At 35.4% G+C, this 16,273-nt stretch overlaps 1 protein-coding gene across 1 annotated transcript in view; it reads right to left on the bottom strand.

The window, feature by feature from the left end:
* The window catches only part of PAK2 (p21 (RAC1) activated kinase 2), a 78,319-nt gene that overhangs the window by 4,615 nt on the left and 57,431 nt on the right, over positions 1–16,273 (bottom strand). The window contains exons 6-13 of the mRNA XM_060099348.1: positions 15,889–15,993; positions 14,689–14,821; positions 9,651–9,714; positions 7,980–8,028; positions 7,369–7,481; positions 5,951–6,068; positions 4,049–4,148; positions 1,507–1,703 (exon numbers count right to left, since the gene is read on the bottom strand). Coding sequence (XP_059955331.1) covers positions 1,507–1,703; positions 4,049–4,148; positions 5,951–6,068; positions 7,369–7,481; positions 7,980–8,028; positions 9,651–9,714; positions 14,689–14,821; positions 15,889–15,993 — 879 coding nt within the window. The remainder of the gene's footprint in view (positions 1–1,506; positions 1,704–4,048; positions 4,149–5,950; positions 6,069–7,368; positions 7,482–7,979; positions 8,029–9,650; positions 9,715–14,688; positions 14,822–15,888; positions 15,994–16,273) is intronic.

The following is a 16,273-nucleotide window of genomic DNA, read 5'->3' on the forward strand; positions in this document are numbered from 1 at the left end:
GGAAATCTCTGTACTTTTCTCTCAATATTGCTGTGAACATGAAACTGCTCTAAAAAAAGTCTTAAAAAAAAAAAAAACCCGAAACAAACCTAGCTATATCCCACCCTCATCATTACTATCAATAATAACAGATTAGATCTACAAAATTATTTTAATGGCTGAATTGAATAGTGTCTTATTATATGGGTGCTTCATAATTTAGTCAATCACCTTTGGAAAATCTTTGTATTCTTTATGTAATTCTCTATTTTCTTTGAATTCCTAGAAATGGAATTAAAAAAAACAAAAAACCTCAATAGACTTTTTATAAGAAGTTTTAGATGTACAGAAAATTGAGCAGATAGTACACAGCTCCCATATACCACCCCTACACACACACACACACACACACACACACACACACACAGAGTTCCCCCCTTATTAAAATCGTATATTAGTACGGTACACTTTGTTACAAGTGATGAACCAATACTGACACACTTTCATTAAATATAAGTCTGTAGTTTACATTGGGGTTCACTCTTTGTATTGCACAGTTCTATGGGTTTTGACAAATGTACAGTGTCATGCAACTACCATTATAGTATCATACAGAATACTTTCACTGCCCTAAAAATTCCCTGTGTTCCACCTATTGGTTATTATGAATAATGCTGCCATGAACATTTGTGTACAAGTTCTTGGGTGGATGAATGCTTTTAATTCTCTTCATTATTTACTTAGCAGTTGAACTGCCAAGTCACATGGTAACTCAAAGTTAATTTTTACAGGAACTGTCAAACTGTTTTCCAAAGTGCTGTACCATTTTACATTTCCACTAGCAGTGTATGAGGGTTCCAATTTCTTCACATTCTCACCAACACTTATCATTGTCTGCCTTTTTGATTACAGTCATTCTAGTAAGGGTGAAGTGATCTTGTTGAGGCTTTGATTTGCATTTCCTTATTAACTACTGATATTGAGTCATATATGATAATTTAAAAGAAGTAAAAGATAAAAGAGAAAGAAAGAAAGATGGAACTCTCCACCTCAGCTGCTGGAATACGTACATAACTGTTTAAAGTCTACTGACTTCATCTGTTTCTCAGAACCCTCACTCTTTTGTTTGAATATGGGCTTTAACATTGCCATCTACACAGCCTTCTCATAGATGTGATCCTGCTTTCCTCTTTGTACCTGGGGGTACAGAGGCCAAGGTTCAAAGTCAACAACCTGAAAGATATATCTAGAATCCCTTAATTCTGCAGAAAAGTGACCGAATTCTTACTTAAGTGCAAATTTAGAAACCATTCAGCTTACCAAAAATTCACAAACTCTTTACCTAACACATTCAACTCAATAAGCCAGAAGCAAATGATTTTTAGACGTAGAGTGAGGGCAGAGACTAGGTTTTATCAACTTCGTATCCTAAATTCTTGGCCAGTGCCTGGCAAAAGCAAGGTCTAAATAAATGATTTAAAGAAAATTATTTTTCTTAAAATAAGGCTGGTGCTTAATTGGTCTTACCCTCAAAGGATTTTCATTGAGATATGGAGGCTCTCCTTCTACCATCTCAATAGCCATAATACCCAGAGACCAGATGTCAACCTTAGGGCCATAAGCTTTCCGTGTAACCACCTCTGGTGCCATCCAGTATGGCGTTCCAACCATAGTACTTCGCTTGCTCTGCTCAGGGGTGATCTGGGCACAGAAACCAAAGTCAGCTATAAAACAAAATAAAACATCTTGAGTTAATGGTGTCCATGGGTTGTTTAAGAGTTTACTTAATATGACTTAACTAATTACATTTGAGTCTTCAGCCTCTTAATTTTTAAGAATGTATTAATAAAGAAAACCAGCATGGGCTTACAAATATTTTGATGATGCTATATACTCTCACTTTTTAACTTTTACTTCCCACAAGTAGAGCGTAAATTATCAGGAAACATTTTTTTTTTTTTTTTTTTTTTTTGGGCGGTACGCAGGCCTCTCACTGTTGTGGCCTCTCCTGTTGCGGAGCACAGGCTCCAGACGCGCAGGCTCAGCGGTCATGTCTCACAGGCCCAGCCGCTCCGCGGCATGTGGGATCTTCCCGGACTGGGGCACGAACCCATGTCCCCTGAATCGGCAGGCAGACTCTCAACCACTGCGCCACCAGGGAAGCCCTATCAGGAAGCCTCTTATTCTAAATAATTCTATCCTAAGAATTTTAATAAAGTTGAAAAAAGTCTAAAAGAAAAAGTCACCAAAGCTGGACACCAAAACTATGTCCACTGTGAATCAGGCAAAGGTCAGGAAGTGGAAATTACTTTTGAAGAAAATAAACAGAAGCTAGAATTAATAATAATATGTATCCGACTCAGCAGAGTGCCTAGGAAAAGAACATGTTTAACTGCAACTGTACCTACAAGGTCTTCACCAGCATTAGTCTATTCCAACCACCTCATTTTATAACTGAAGAGCAGAATGCCTAATTTAGTACCCGGTATTAATTTAGTGGAAAAGTCAAGATGAGACTCTAGAATTTTTTCCTTCCTTCTACTGTTAAACCCATTCTACTCCATATGTAAATACTGTTAACATTTAGGTTGGTAAGCTTTAGACTTTTCGTTATGCATTTCCAAATGTACAAATAATACCCGTGAACCGATTGGTTTATTTTACCTAGTTAGTATATTTTGTAAACTGTTTTTTAAAACCTATTTTTTTAGATATCTTTCCATATTAGTACATTAACCCACCACATTATTATAACTACACAACTTCACGGAAAATAAAAATACCATAATGTATTTAACCATTTCTGTACTACTAGACATTTAAGATATTGTTGGTTTTTCTTTACAAGGTTGCAGAGAACATTTTTGTACTTATTGCTGTGCATATGTTCAGTAATTCTATAGGAGAGAATCCTAAAAGAGCAACTGTTAGGTCAAATCATAACATCTACAGCTAAAATGAGTGCTTATAACTGTTCCAAGTATAATAACTCATAAGAATTAACATACCTCATGATAACTTTATGAGACAGGCATATTTACTACTATTATGATTTCCATTTACAAATGGGGAAACTGAGGCATACATATTTTTAGATAACTTATCCAATATCATTCATCTAGTAAGTTGTAGAGCCATGGTAACATATTATCCAAAAAAGTCAAATTTAGTTTACCTGTGTATCCACCAAAAATGTATGAGAATGTCAATTTCTAGTTTTCCCACTAAAATTACAATTATTAACTATATATTCTGACCATCTGACAGAACCTGTGGGTCCCCTTTCATGTGGTTGAATAACCTTTGGAGGATCTATCTTAAAAAAAGATGTTGAAAAAGGAGCCAAACTCTCTAGGCAAACAGAAGAAAACGTTTTTGGTCTCTTGATCTAAGAAATGCCTTGAATTTTGCATAGTTGGAGAAACCTCACTAGAAGGTCTTCTTGAATCCTCCAGAGGACATGGATGGAACTGAGATTATAACCAGCAGAGGAAAGGAGTTTTTTTTTTTTTTTCCATGACTCTACCATGTCTGATACAGAAGTTAATTAGGGAGAGGTTTACACATGGTTTTTTTCAGACCTTGTCATCTCTGACATAAGGGTCGTACAGCCCTTCCCCAATTAGGCCACCATCTACCAAATCCAGAGAAAGATGAACAGCATAATGACAAAAACCTACCCCAACAGGTAGCAGAGATAAATCCAAGTTTATGTTTGGAAGACAGCACCAACATTATAATAGTCCCAGACACTGTTCCTCAGTGCTTTACATTTTTACTACTCAGAAGAATTCTCTAAGATAGGTACTGTTATTTTCCTTATCATACAAATGAGAAAATGGACACAAAAAGAGATTACGTAACTCACCCACAATTATTCAGCAAGTAGTAGCAGATCCGCTATTTAAACTCAAGCTGTCCAGCTGACAGCCCATATCTTTTTACTACTATTCTCCCCCACTCCATGTATTGTCATAAAAATGTTAATAGCAGAAGAGGGTTTTCACTTAAACAAAAGGCAGAAAATTGTAAGTAACATATAAATGTTATTTGTTCACTTGTTACTCACTAAGTTTAACAGATCCTTCCATGCCCAAAAGCACATTGTCACTCTTGATGTCTCTGTGGATCACTTGATTAGCATGTAAAAACTCCAATGCCTGTAAACACTGAACAGGAGAAAAACACCTATCAATGAAACAGTCCCTGAAAAGTCTAAGGGAAGTTCACATACACTATTTATGACCTGAGCACCACCTCTAGTAACCAGCAGAAGACACTCTAATAATACATTTATGAAGAAAAAAAATCCTGTCACATGCAGTTATGAAAATAGGACACCTTAAATAATTAGATCCCCCTCTTCCCACTCTCTGCTCTTATCCAGAGACAATTATTAAATAATGTCTTATCTAGTCCTATTTCTGCCACAGATTATTTAATAGCATAGAATATCACTTAGTCTTCAATGTTCTCATTTATGAAATGGTGGGTGGGTCTACATGATTTCTAGGTCTGCTCAGGTTTAAATGCCTAAAGGTATGCAGTACTTGGTAAAGATGCACAAGGCTTTTAAGAAATCATTTCAACAGTAAAGGATAAACTTGTTATCATTCTCATTTGAATCTGAAATATGCCGAAGTCTAATCAATGTAAGCCACTGCGGGTCTGGTTCTCTCCAGCTGTTCAAAACTATGTAAAATGTTTTCTTCATTTCTTCTATGGTAGGTTTTACATAAAGCTATACCCACACCCTAGACACCAATGATGATCCTAGACACCACTACCCTCTTATGCCGTATTTCAGAAAGCACTGAGTCAAAAGAGCAGAAGAACTACTCTCACTTCCTTAAAAACAAGAATGAAATTCAATTTTAAAAATCTGCTTGCTATGTTTTTTTTATGTAACTGAGTATAAATTGTAACTTGGAAAAAGTTGTTTTTATTTCTTACCCCCACTAAAGTATAACAACAAATAAAGTCTGTACATCATTAATAACAGAAGTCTCATTCAAAATACTCTACTATTCAAAGAAAAAAACCAGATTAACTGTGTATTACTGCAATACATTTACCAAGCATTTAAGCAGATTCCTGAAAAGGACAAATCCCCAGAAAAATACTTGTGTAAACAAATAGAAACAAATGTTATCACAATTAGAGGAACTACTAAAATAATTTTATATTGATTATGAAAAAAATTATTAGAAAAACAAATTAAGTATAAATAGATAAATCCTTAAGTTTTTATCAGCTTTTAAGTGATCAAACATTCTTTGTTAAGGGATATATTATTGTTTCTCTCCTGAGTCAAGAGGGCTACCCTTAGGTGAAGCATAATTACATTAGAATTAAAAGTTTCAAAGAATACTTTTTAAAAAACACCTAATAAAAGCTGAAAAAGGAAAAACATCACATATACTGTTCTTACATGAACAAAGTTTATAATTTACTTATAATTCACTGTAAAAATGCTGAAAGCCAAATCACAGGAAACATAATAGTCGTAAGAACTTTTACAATTTTGTCCTTTGTGACAATGATTCCTAGGATATTCGAAGAAAGTACTGTTGCAGTTTTAATGACAATAAGCAAATCATTAACCTAAGTCTCATCTGTAGGAAAAGATTACATGGAAGAAAGAAAGGCTCATTTTTGGCTTAGATGTAGGCAATGTGGCAGAATTCTACTAGCCTAAGCAAACAGTATGTCTCAAATTCATTAATGAATATCATCTCATTGGTCACCTTTAATGAGATCGATAAAGCCACAAGTAAACTTATTAATTAATACTTAGGGTGAAGATGTGTACCACTTTGTCCTTGTTTCCACTGTTTAGGGGTGTATTTTTAATGGCACTCCCTCTCACCCTTAAAAGTATCCTGCTTGGATAATAACTAAAAATTTGCTTTTTTTCACATCCTCTTAACCACATTGTTACTGTAACTTTTCAAAAAGGGAGCAAACTCACCTCTCTGCATACAGCAGCAATCTGTGCTTCATCCATGCAGGTCTCTGTTACAACATCAGTAAGTGATCCCCCAGCGAGGTACTCCATTACCACAAACAATTCGTCTCCCACCAGGTAACTAAAAAAAGAACATACAAAATACATTCACACTTTCACTTTTTCTAAACATGTGGCACTCTATATTGAAGAATTCAAATGTTAGGATCCTAATTAAAGAAACTAGAAAGCTGGTAGCTTTGATAGCTGGGAAGAAAACTGAAAAGTTGCTATGGAACAGCACAAAAAAAAAAATAACTGAGGGTCATTATGATTTTCCCAAATCACTTTAAAATTTTGCCCACAATTCTAACTTGAGTGTATACATAGATTATTCCAATTCAAATAATCTTGTATGGCAGGAATGATTTGTCCTGTTCTACAGATGAAGAGATGGAGGCTTGGAAAGGCTAAGTAACTCATCCAAGGTCACACAGCCAGTAAGTGACAGAACCAGAACCTGAAGCCAAGCACAACTGATTCCAAAGCTTATGGCTTATTTTAACCACCATGCTTTACTGACTTGAAATACTATTTTAAAAAGCAGAGAAATGTACCTGGAAAGTTTCTTTCTATTAACATGGTCCCCAGAGCTAGCCCTAAAGTCTAAAAATGTGTTTTCTTTTAACCCATTCAAAACAAATTTAAATATGGAAATTAAAAAAAAATCACCCATGATTCCCTATCTCCAATACAATCACTACTATAATTTTCATTTATTTTTCTACAATTCTTCTTTCATTCACATATATGTAACTGCTTAAAAAAAAAACAGATGTAAGGTAATTCCCTGGCGGTCCACTGGTTAGGACTCTGAGCTCTCACTGCCGAGGGCTCGGGTTCAAGCCCTGGTTGGGGAACTAAAATCCCATATGCCACATGGTGCAGCCAAAAATAAAAAAAAAAAAATTAAAAATGTAAGATACATAATTTTCTCTTCTACTTTTTGTTCTGCTATTTAACATCAATTCCTAAATTAAGTGAGGTTTTGATAAACATGCTATTTGCCCATGAAAGACAAAATCTGAAATCAAAATTGACTTGAAAGTTTAAAAACTGTGTGGCCGGTCACCTCTGTCAGTCAAGACATGAGTCATAGCCAACGTTTCCTCAATGTTTCTGCTTCTGATCATTTGTAATTCGTATGAGCACCAGCAGCAATGTCCTTCATTTAACTGCCTTCTCTCGCTTGCCAAGTGATAGCTATGTAGAAAAAGGACCTTCTAAACTGTAATACGCTGTTTTTACCTCTCCTCCTCCTTCAAGTTTATTTTTCAGTGTTGACACTCAACCTTAGTCTAACTAAACTGGCTAGCCCCCAAAACCATGAGACTTAAAATTTCAACATTTTCTCCCAATGTTTAAGAAATATTTATATTTACCTGTCTAAGAAGTTAACTATGTTGGGATTCTTTAATTCTTTCATCACCAGAATCTCATTAATGATTAATTCCTTCTTTGGCTGTTTCTGTAAATTAATCTGCTTAATAGCAACCTATGATGGAAACAGGAAAAAAAAAAAAGTCAGAACAAGTTTCCTAATACTCTTAGAAAATTACAAACACAGATCAATTAATAATCTAATTTATTACATTATATTACATTATAATCTCATTTATAATGAGATTATAATTTACTCACAGGCAGTACTTTAACTTCCACACTGCCTATGCACAATTCTTTGTAATACACAGAGCTTAAATATTTTTAGATTTCTCTTGAAATCTAAATGCAAGGTTAGCCCAGTGCCAGGAATTAATCCTCTTTTCATCACAAGCTGGGAAAATAATTTTTAAAATATTTATTTATGAAACCAAACACATAATTACTTCTTTTTTCCCCTCAATAAGGAAAGTGCTATAAAATTACCTAGAGTAATTCTTTCAACATATTCAACTGCAAGAGATTCCTTATTGATTATTCACAGGCAGATCTAGTTTCTTCCCATATTAAAAGCTAATGGTAACACCCAGAAGTATGAAAAAGTAGCTACCTCTTGTCCCAATGCCACATCAGTAGCAGTGAAAACTGTGCCAGAAGCCCTAGGGAAAAAAAAAGACACAACCAGATTTAAGGTCTCGAAATCATTCTCATTTATAACATCCAAAGACTTTATACTCAGAACAACTAAAAAGAGGTTAAAGAACGTTTAAGATTGAATATCCTTAAAAGAAGTAAAAGCAAAAACAAAGGGGGAAAAAATAAGAAAAAGAGGCAATTCTTGTGGCCAAAACTTATGTTAGAAATTTGTCATAAATTTCAGATCTACAAAAATACAGAAAAAAGATACAGAAAAGAAAGAAAAAAGTCACATATACTCATGGATCCACTGCCCTGTTTAAGAAACAAAGAACTACAAATAAATTTGAAGGTTCTTATGTGCCCTGTACAAAGGCATCCTACCTCCTCTCTAAAGTAATCTATATTGGGTATTTATTCTGTATTTGATGTGCATCATTTACATGTATTTCTCTATACTTTATTAGGCCCATAGGTGTGTACCGCTATAGCAAATGTTTCATATAATTTTTTAACTTCAGATAAATGATTTCATTTTATGTATTTTCCTGTAATTTGCTTTTTTAATTCAACACTGGATTGGGGATGGTCATCCATATGGATAGGTGTTATCCTTCTTCATTTGTAATTATTACATATATTATCCAGTATACTATTTACAATTTATCCATTCTCAGGCAGAAGAATATTAACATGATTCTCAATTTCTTGTTATTAAAACCTGTGCTGCAAGTGAATTTATTTTTTTTTTTTTGCGGTACGTGGGCCTCTCACTATCATGGCCTCTCCTGTTGCGGAGCACAGGATCCGGACGCGCAGGCCCAGCGGCCATGGCTCACGGGCCCAGCCGCTCCGCGGCATGTGGGATCCTCCCGGACTGGGGCACGAACCTGTGTCCCCTGCATTGGCAGGCAGACTCCCAACTACTGCGCCACCAGGGAAGCCCGTGAATTTGGTTTTTAAAAAGAAATTCATAAGGAAGTTTTCAAAAAGACTCAAGCTCACTTTCTAAACTCACAGAACACCTTCCAGAGATTAATAACATTAAAAATTCAAGATGTTCATTTGCTCCCAAGCAACAGAAAAAAAGATTTCAGTTAGCATAGTTTAAAAATACAAATTATTGGGAATTCCCTGGAGGTGCAGTGGATAGGACTCCGCGTTTCCACTGCAGGAGGCCTGGGTTCAATCCCTGCTCGGGGAACTAAGATCCCATGACCCATGTGGTGCAGCCAAATAATAATAATAATAATTTTTAAAAAAACACAAATCATTGAACAAAACCAGAAGATCAGTAGAATTAAATATCCATACTTAATGACGTGATTCAAATGCAGGTTTTTTAAACTATAATCCTGTAGTAAATTTTCTTACTGTCTTCTAAATATTTGCCGGGCAATTTTCCCACCCATCTAATTTCTTATCACCAACGCAAAATAACACTTAAGAAGAAACAATGTACAATCACTGCTAAGTAGTACAGTATTTTAATAGCATCTAGAAATAAATGTATTACTTATTTACACAAATACAAGGATACTACTCATAGAATACCAGAAGTGCTCAATGTCACAGGCAAAAGAGATATCATGCTGGACACCCAGGAAATAATGAATATTCTGGTAATACAGTCACAAATACTTACCCTTGCCCAATTTTTTCATATCTTGTGTATTTTTTCTTAGGGTCTCCTATGCTTACAATAGTTCCTATTTTAAACAAAAACAACAAAAAGTTGGAAACTCAGTCAAGCATTTAAAAATTATAAACTAATTCTGATAACATTATTTCTTTTAATAACCTCCACTGATTTTAGAAGTTTTCAAACATAACACTAAGCTTCAAAAATAATGTATGTTTCAAACACAAAACACTAAAGAAACAATTAATAAAAATAAAAAAGCATCAGAAGCAAGAAGACACATTATTTCCACTAGGTTAGACCTCCTAACTAATGTCTTGATTATCCCACCTTCTCAAAAATGACCATGTTTTAGAATGACCAACAGTACTAGTTTTCTTGAGACTAAGGGGATTTTAGGATGTGGCATGTTCAGTCTTAAAACTGGTAAATTCCTGGGGAAAGGAAAAGTTGGTCATCCTACTTTTCATACTCCACTGAAAGGTACTAAACTAACGATAAGTTATAAAACTACTTACTATGAGAAAAAAAATATTTATATATATATAAAATATCCAAATGAAAAACCCTAAATGGTTTTTCTGACTCTTCTCGTATATCTTATATCTTTCAATATATTTAGGAAACCACTTATTACTATAAACACTACTCAAATGTGAACTAATCATACATCTGTTTTAGGAAAGTTCACTATGTCACAACTAAGAAACAGGTTTCATTTTACTTTATTTAACTTTTAATTTTACATTGGAGTATAGTGATTAACAATGTTGTGACAGTTTCAGGTGCACAGCAAAGGGACTCAGCCATACATATACATGTATCCACTATCCCCCCAAACTCCCCTCCCATCCAGGCTGCCACAGAACATTGGGCAGAGTTCCCTGTGCTATACAGTAGGTCCTTGTTGGTTATACTTTTTTTTTTTTAATTAAAAATTTTTTTTTCATTTTTGGTTGTGTTGGGTCTTCGTTGCTATGCGAGGGCTTTCTCTAGTTGCGGCGAGCGGGGACTACTCTTTGTTGCGGTGCACAGACTTCTCATTGCTGTGGCTTCTCGTTGTGGAGCACAGGCTCTAGGAGTGCAGGCTTCAGTAGTTGTGGCACGCAGGCTCAGTAGTTGTGGCGCATGGGCTTAGCTGCTCTGTGGCATGTGGGATCTTCCCGGACAAGCGATTGAATCCATGTCCCCTGCATTGGCAGGCGGATTCTTAACTGTGCTACCAGGGAAGTCCCTGGTTATCCATTTTAAATATAGCAGTGTCTACATGACGATTCCAAACTCCCTAACTATCCCTTCCCCCATTCTTCTCCCCTGGTAACCGTAAGTTCATTCTCTAAGTCTGTGAGTCTGTTTCTGTTTTGTAAATAAGTTCATTTGTATCGTTTCTTTTTAGATTGCCCATATAAGGGATATCATACGATATTTCTCTTTCTCTGACTTACTTCACTCAATATAACAATCTCTAGGTCCATCCGTGGTGCTGCAAATGGCATTATTTCATTCTTTTTTAATGGCTAAGTAATATTCCATTGTATGTACGTACCACATCTTCTTTATCCACTCCTCTGTTGATGGACATTTAGGTTGCTTCCATGTCTTGGCTATTGTAAACAGTGTTCCAATGAACACTGGGGTGAATGCATCCTTTCGGAACATGTTTTTCTCCAGGTATATGCCCAGGAGTGGGACTGTAGTGTCATGTGGTAGCTCTACTTTTAGGTTTTTAAGGAACCTCTATACTGTTCTCCATAGTGGTTGTACCATTCACGTTCCCACCAAGAGTGTAGGAGGGTTCCCATCACTCCGCACCCTCTCCAGCATTTATTGTTTGTGGATTTTTTGATGAAAGCCATTTTGACTGGTGTGAGGTGATATCTCATTATAGTTTTGACTTGCATTTCTCTAATAATTAGCGATGTTGAACATCTTTTCATGTGTCTCTCGGCCACCTGTGTCTTCTTGGAGAAATGTCTATTTAGGTCTTCTACCCATTTTTTGATTCGGTTGTTTGTTTTGATATTAAGCCTCATGAACTGTTTGTAAATTTTGGAGACTAATCCCTTGTCAGTCACATCATTTGCAAATATTTTCTCCCAATCTGTGGGTTGTCTTTTCATTTGTTTATGGTTTCCTTTGCTGGGCAAAAGCTTTTGAGTTTAATTAGGTCCTGTTTGTTTATTTTTGTTTTTATTTCCATTATTCTGGGAGACAGATCGAAAAAGATATTGTTACGATTTATGTCAGAGTGTTCTGCTTATGTTTTCCTCTAGGAATTTTAGAGTGTCCAGTCTCACATTTAGTTCTTTAATCCATTTTTGAGCTTATTTTTGTATATGGTGCTAAAGAATGATCTAATTTAATGTTTTTACATGTAGCTGTCCAGTTTTCCTGCAACCATTTGTTGAAGAGACTGTCTTTCCACCATTGTGTAGTCTTGCCTCCTTTGTTGTAGATTAATTGATCATAGGTGCATGAGTTTATTTCTGGGCTTTCTATCCTGTTCCACTGATTTATATTTCTATTTGTGTGCCAGTACCATACTGTTTTGATGACTGTAGCTTTGTAGTATAGTCTGAAGTCAGGGAGCCTGATTCCTCCAGTTCCGTTTTTCTTTCTCCAGACTGCCTTTGCTATTTGGGGTCTTTTGTTTCTCCATACAAATTTTATGATTTTCTTGTTCTAGTTCTGTGAAAAATGCCATTGGTAATTTGATAGGGATTGCACTGAATCTGTAGATTGCCTTGGGTAGTATAGTCATTTTGACAATATTGATTCTTCCAATCCATGAACATGGTATATCTTTCCATCTGTTTGTCTTCTTTGATTTCTTTCATCAGCGTCGTATAGTTTTCGAAGTACAGGTCTTTTGTCTCCTTAGGTAGGTTTACTCCTAGGTATTTTATTCTTTTGATGCAATGGTAAATGGGATTGTTTCTTGAACTTCTCTTTCTGATATTTCATTGTCAGTGTATAGAAATGCAACAGATTTCTGTGTATTAATTTTGTAGCCTGCAACTTTGCCAAATTCATTGATTAGCTCTAGTAGTGTTCTGGTAGCATCTTTAGGATCCACTATGCATACTATCATGTCATTTGCGAACAGTAACAGTTTAACTTCTTCTTTTCCAGTTTGGATACCTTTTATTTCTTCTTCTTCTCTGACTGCTGTAGCTAGGACATCCAAAACTATGCTGAATAATAGTGGTGAGAGTGGACATCCTTGTCTTGTTCCTGATCTTAGAGGAAACGCTTTCAGCTTTTCACCATTGAGTGTGATATTAGCTGTAGGTTTGCAGTATATGCCCTTTATTATGTTGAGGTATGTTCCCTCTATGCCCACTTTCTGGAGAGTCTTTATCATACATGCATGCCGAATTTTGTCAAAAGCTTTTTCTGCATCTGTTGAGATGATCATATGGTTTTTATTCTTCAGTTTGTTGGTGTGGTGTATCACACTGCTTGATTTGTGGATACAGAAAAATCCTTGCATCCCTGGGATAAATACCAATTGATCATGGTGTATGATACTTTTACGTTATTATTGGATCCGGACTGCTAGTATTTTGTTGATTATTTTTGCGTCAGTGATATGTTCATCAGTGATACTGGCTGCAATTTTCTTCTTTTGTGGTATCTTTCTCTGGTTTTGGTATTAGGGTGATGGTGGCCTCACAGAATGATTTTAGGAGTTTTCCTTCCTCTGCAATTTTTTGGAACAGTTTCAGAAGGACAGGAGTTAGCTCTTCTCTAAATGTGTGATGGAATTCGCCTGTGAAGCCATCAGGTCTTGGGCTTTTGTTTGTTGGGAGTTTTTTAATCAGTTTCAATTTCAGTGCTTGTGATTGGTCTGTTCATATTTTCTATTTCTTCCTGGTTCAGTCTTGGAAGGTTGTACTTTTCTAAGAATTTGTCCATTTCTTCCAGCTTGTCCATTTCATTGGCATACAGTTGCTTGTAGTAGTCTCTTATGATCCTTTGTATTTCTGTGGTGTCCGTTTTAACTTCACCTTTTTCATTTCTAATTTTATTGATTTGAGTCCAGTCCCTGTTTTTCTTGATGAGTCTGGATAAAGTTTATCACTTTTGTTTATCTTTTCAAAGAACCAGCTTTTAGTTTCACTGATCTTTGCTATTGTCTTCTTTGTCTCTATTTCATTTATTTCTGCTCTGATCTTTATGATTTCTTTCCTTCTACTAACTTTAGGTTTTGTTTGTTCTTCTTTCTCTAGTTGCTTTAGGTGTAAGGTTAGGTTGTTTATTTGAGATTTTTCTTGAGAAAGATTTTAAAATTAGGATATTGTACATAAAACTCTAACTTATATTCGTATTAACAGTAAGTCAAAACATGAGAAAACCACAAGAAATTTTCACTTAAACTTTCACTAGGTAAAAGGAGAGAGGGGCATATCAAAGAAATTCACAGAAATAATCCAGTTTTACATAGGTATCCAACCTCAAGCCTACTGCCAATACATAATATTTTTCCTTGATCCCTCTAGGTCAGTATCCTTTATAACTAAAGTTGCTATAGACTTGTAATGAGACGTTATTGCTACCCTCTCTGGCACTGTGTGTATTATTTCCAGTGCTTGATCCAGGCCAATGATAGCTGATGGATGAAAAAGGAGAAGAGAAAAAAATATATTTTATGCTTACACATATTATCTATATAGGCCATTTTGTTTAGTTATTTAGGGACATATTTTATTCTACAGGTGTGCATAAATATATACAAACTTCCTTTGATAAAGTTTCCAATTAGGACCCATAGATTTGGCCCTTTGAGAAGAAGTATTGCTCCCAAGGTACTGACTATTTTGCAAAGATGCTGCTCACTAGCCAGCACATAATAATAAGAAAGCAAAGAAGAGTATTATTTTGGCTTTACTACATTAATTGAAGCTGTTGTTCCTAGACGAAAACAACTTATTTTTTATGTCTTAAGCCAACATATAAGACATAAATCAAGATCCACCTGGGCCAAATGTTTCATGGGCTGTTAACAATTTAAGAATAATGTAAAATGTAGTTAACATACTTAATTTCTCCATAATCTCTTCATCTGTCATTTTGGCCTTCTTTTTCTGTTTGTCTGAAGTCTTGGCACCACTATCAACATTAGAATCACCAACTGGTGCAGGAATAGGATCAATTACAGACCGTGTATAAATCTGCAGAGAAACAGTTAATTACCGAGACTTGAGGAAAAATATCTTTAGGTATTCTTACTGGTACACTATTCAGTTCTTTGATTTTTGACAAAAACTAAGTTGTCCTCAGTGTTCTAAAGAATGAGAATAATATTTTCAGACTTGTCTTATAAAAGACTGGTAACTAAGATGCAATGTGAAACATTTTTCTTTGGCACATCATGTATATATTTTAAAAGTCTGTCTAGCAAAACAGCAGATCTGTGAATGAAATTTAAGTGTAACCAGATTGAAAATAATATGCCAGAGATGAAGCAAAAAGAAGTACAAGTTAAAAATCATATTTTTCTACAAGAGAGAAATAAGGAGCAAAGAAACCCTGATGTTGAAATAACTATTATTAATTTCCACAAAAATTTTTTATACAAATATAATATCTACCATTTCATTTCAAACAGCCAGTTCTAAGTGGTAAAGAAAATAGAGCTCTCTATCATTAGATGAGGATCCAATGTCAGTCCTTAGAGCCTTACCCGCCTATTGTGCCAGCACTTCATCATGCTCCCCGGACTTTATTTGTATTAGTACAGGGAGAGGGACAGGACTCTTTCTGTCTCTATCTAAGGTTTTTATTTTTAAAATTCTCCCATATCTGTTAGAAACTTCCACTCTCGGCAGCCTCTTAAATGATACCAAGGCTTTAAGAGAAATGTTAAATGGGAGTTAAATACGTACTTTGGATAAAAGGTAAGATCCAAGTTTTAGATACAGTACTTTTCTGCACTGAGATAAACAGAAAAAGGCAGAGAAACAGACGAGTTCTCTGGAACAGATGGTGTAATACAGAAAGAAAACAAGATGAGAAAAGTATTTTAACTTTTAAAGAATCCATTCGATTTTAATTTTCAAAAAACTAGTTTTTTGATGAGTGGTATTTAGGTAAAAATCTCCTAGTCAAATATCCCATATTAAAACATTTTAAGCCTGAGGACTTTTAAAAAATTAATCACTGGAAGTCAAATACAGACTGCTTTTTAAAATACACATTCACAGACACACACAACCCAATTCACTAATCAGAAACTCACTGATTTTGTATGATCTGGTCGTGGGGCAATAACAGGAGGAGGAGTCTCTTCATCATCATCGTCTTCTTCTGTTACTACTGCTGTTTCCGAACCCTTGGTATTCAGCTGCATTTATCACATGAACAAAGTGAGGAAGACAAGTCAAATATAACAACACGTTAAGATATGACTATCTCTCTTTTTCACCATACTTGAAAAAGTATTTAATAGCTCATTTCAAAGCAATAAAACCTCACTGGTTCTAATCTACTCATTTAAAAAGTAAAGGTGGGGGGGCTTCCCTGGTGGTGCAGTGGTTGAGAGTCCGCCTGCTGATGCAGGGGACACGGGATCGTGCCCCGGTCCGGGAAGATCCCACATGCCGCAGAGCGGCTAGGCCCGTGAG

The sequence above is a fragment of the Mesoplodon densirostris genome, chromosome 5 (assembly GCF_025265405.1).
Source record: "Mesoplodon densirostris isolate mMesDen1 chromosome 5, mMesDen1 primary haplotype, whole genome shotgun sequence".
Taxonomy (NCBI): domain Eukaryota; kingdom Metazoa; phylum Chordata; class Mammalia; order Artiodactyla; family Ziphiidae; genus Mesoplodon; species Mesoplodon densirostris.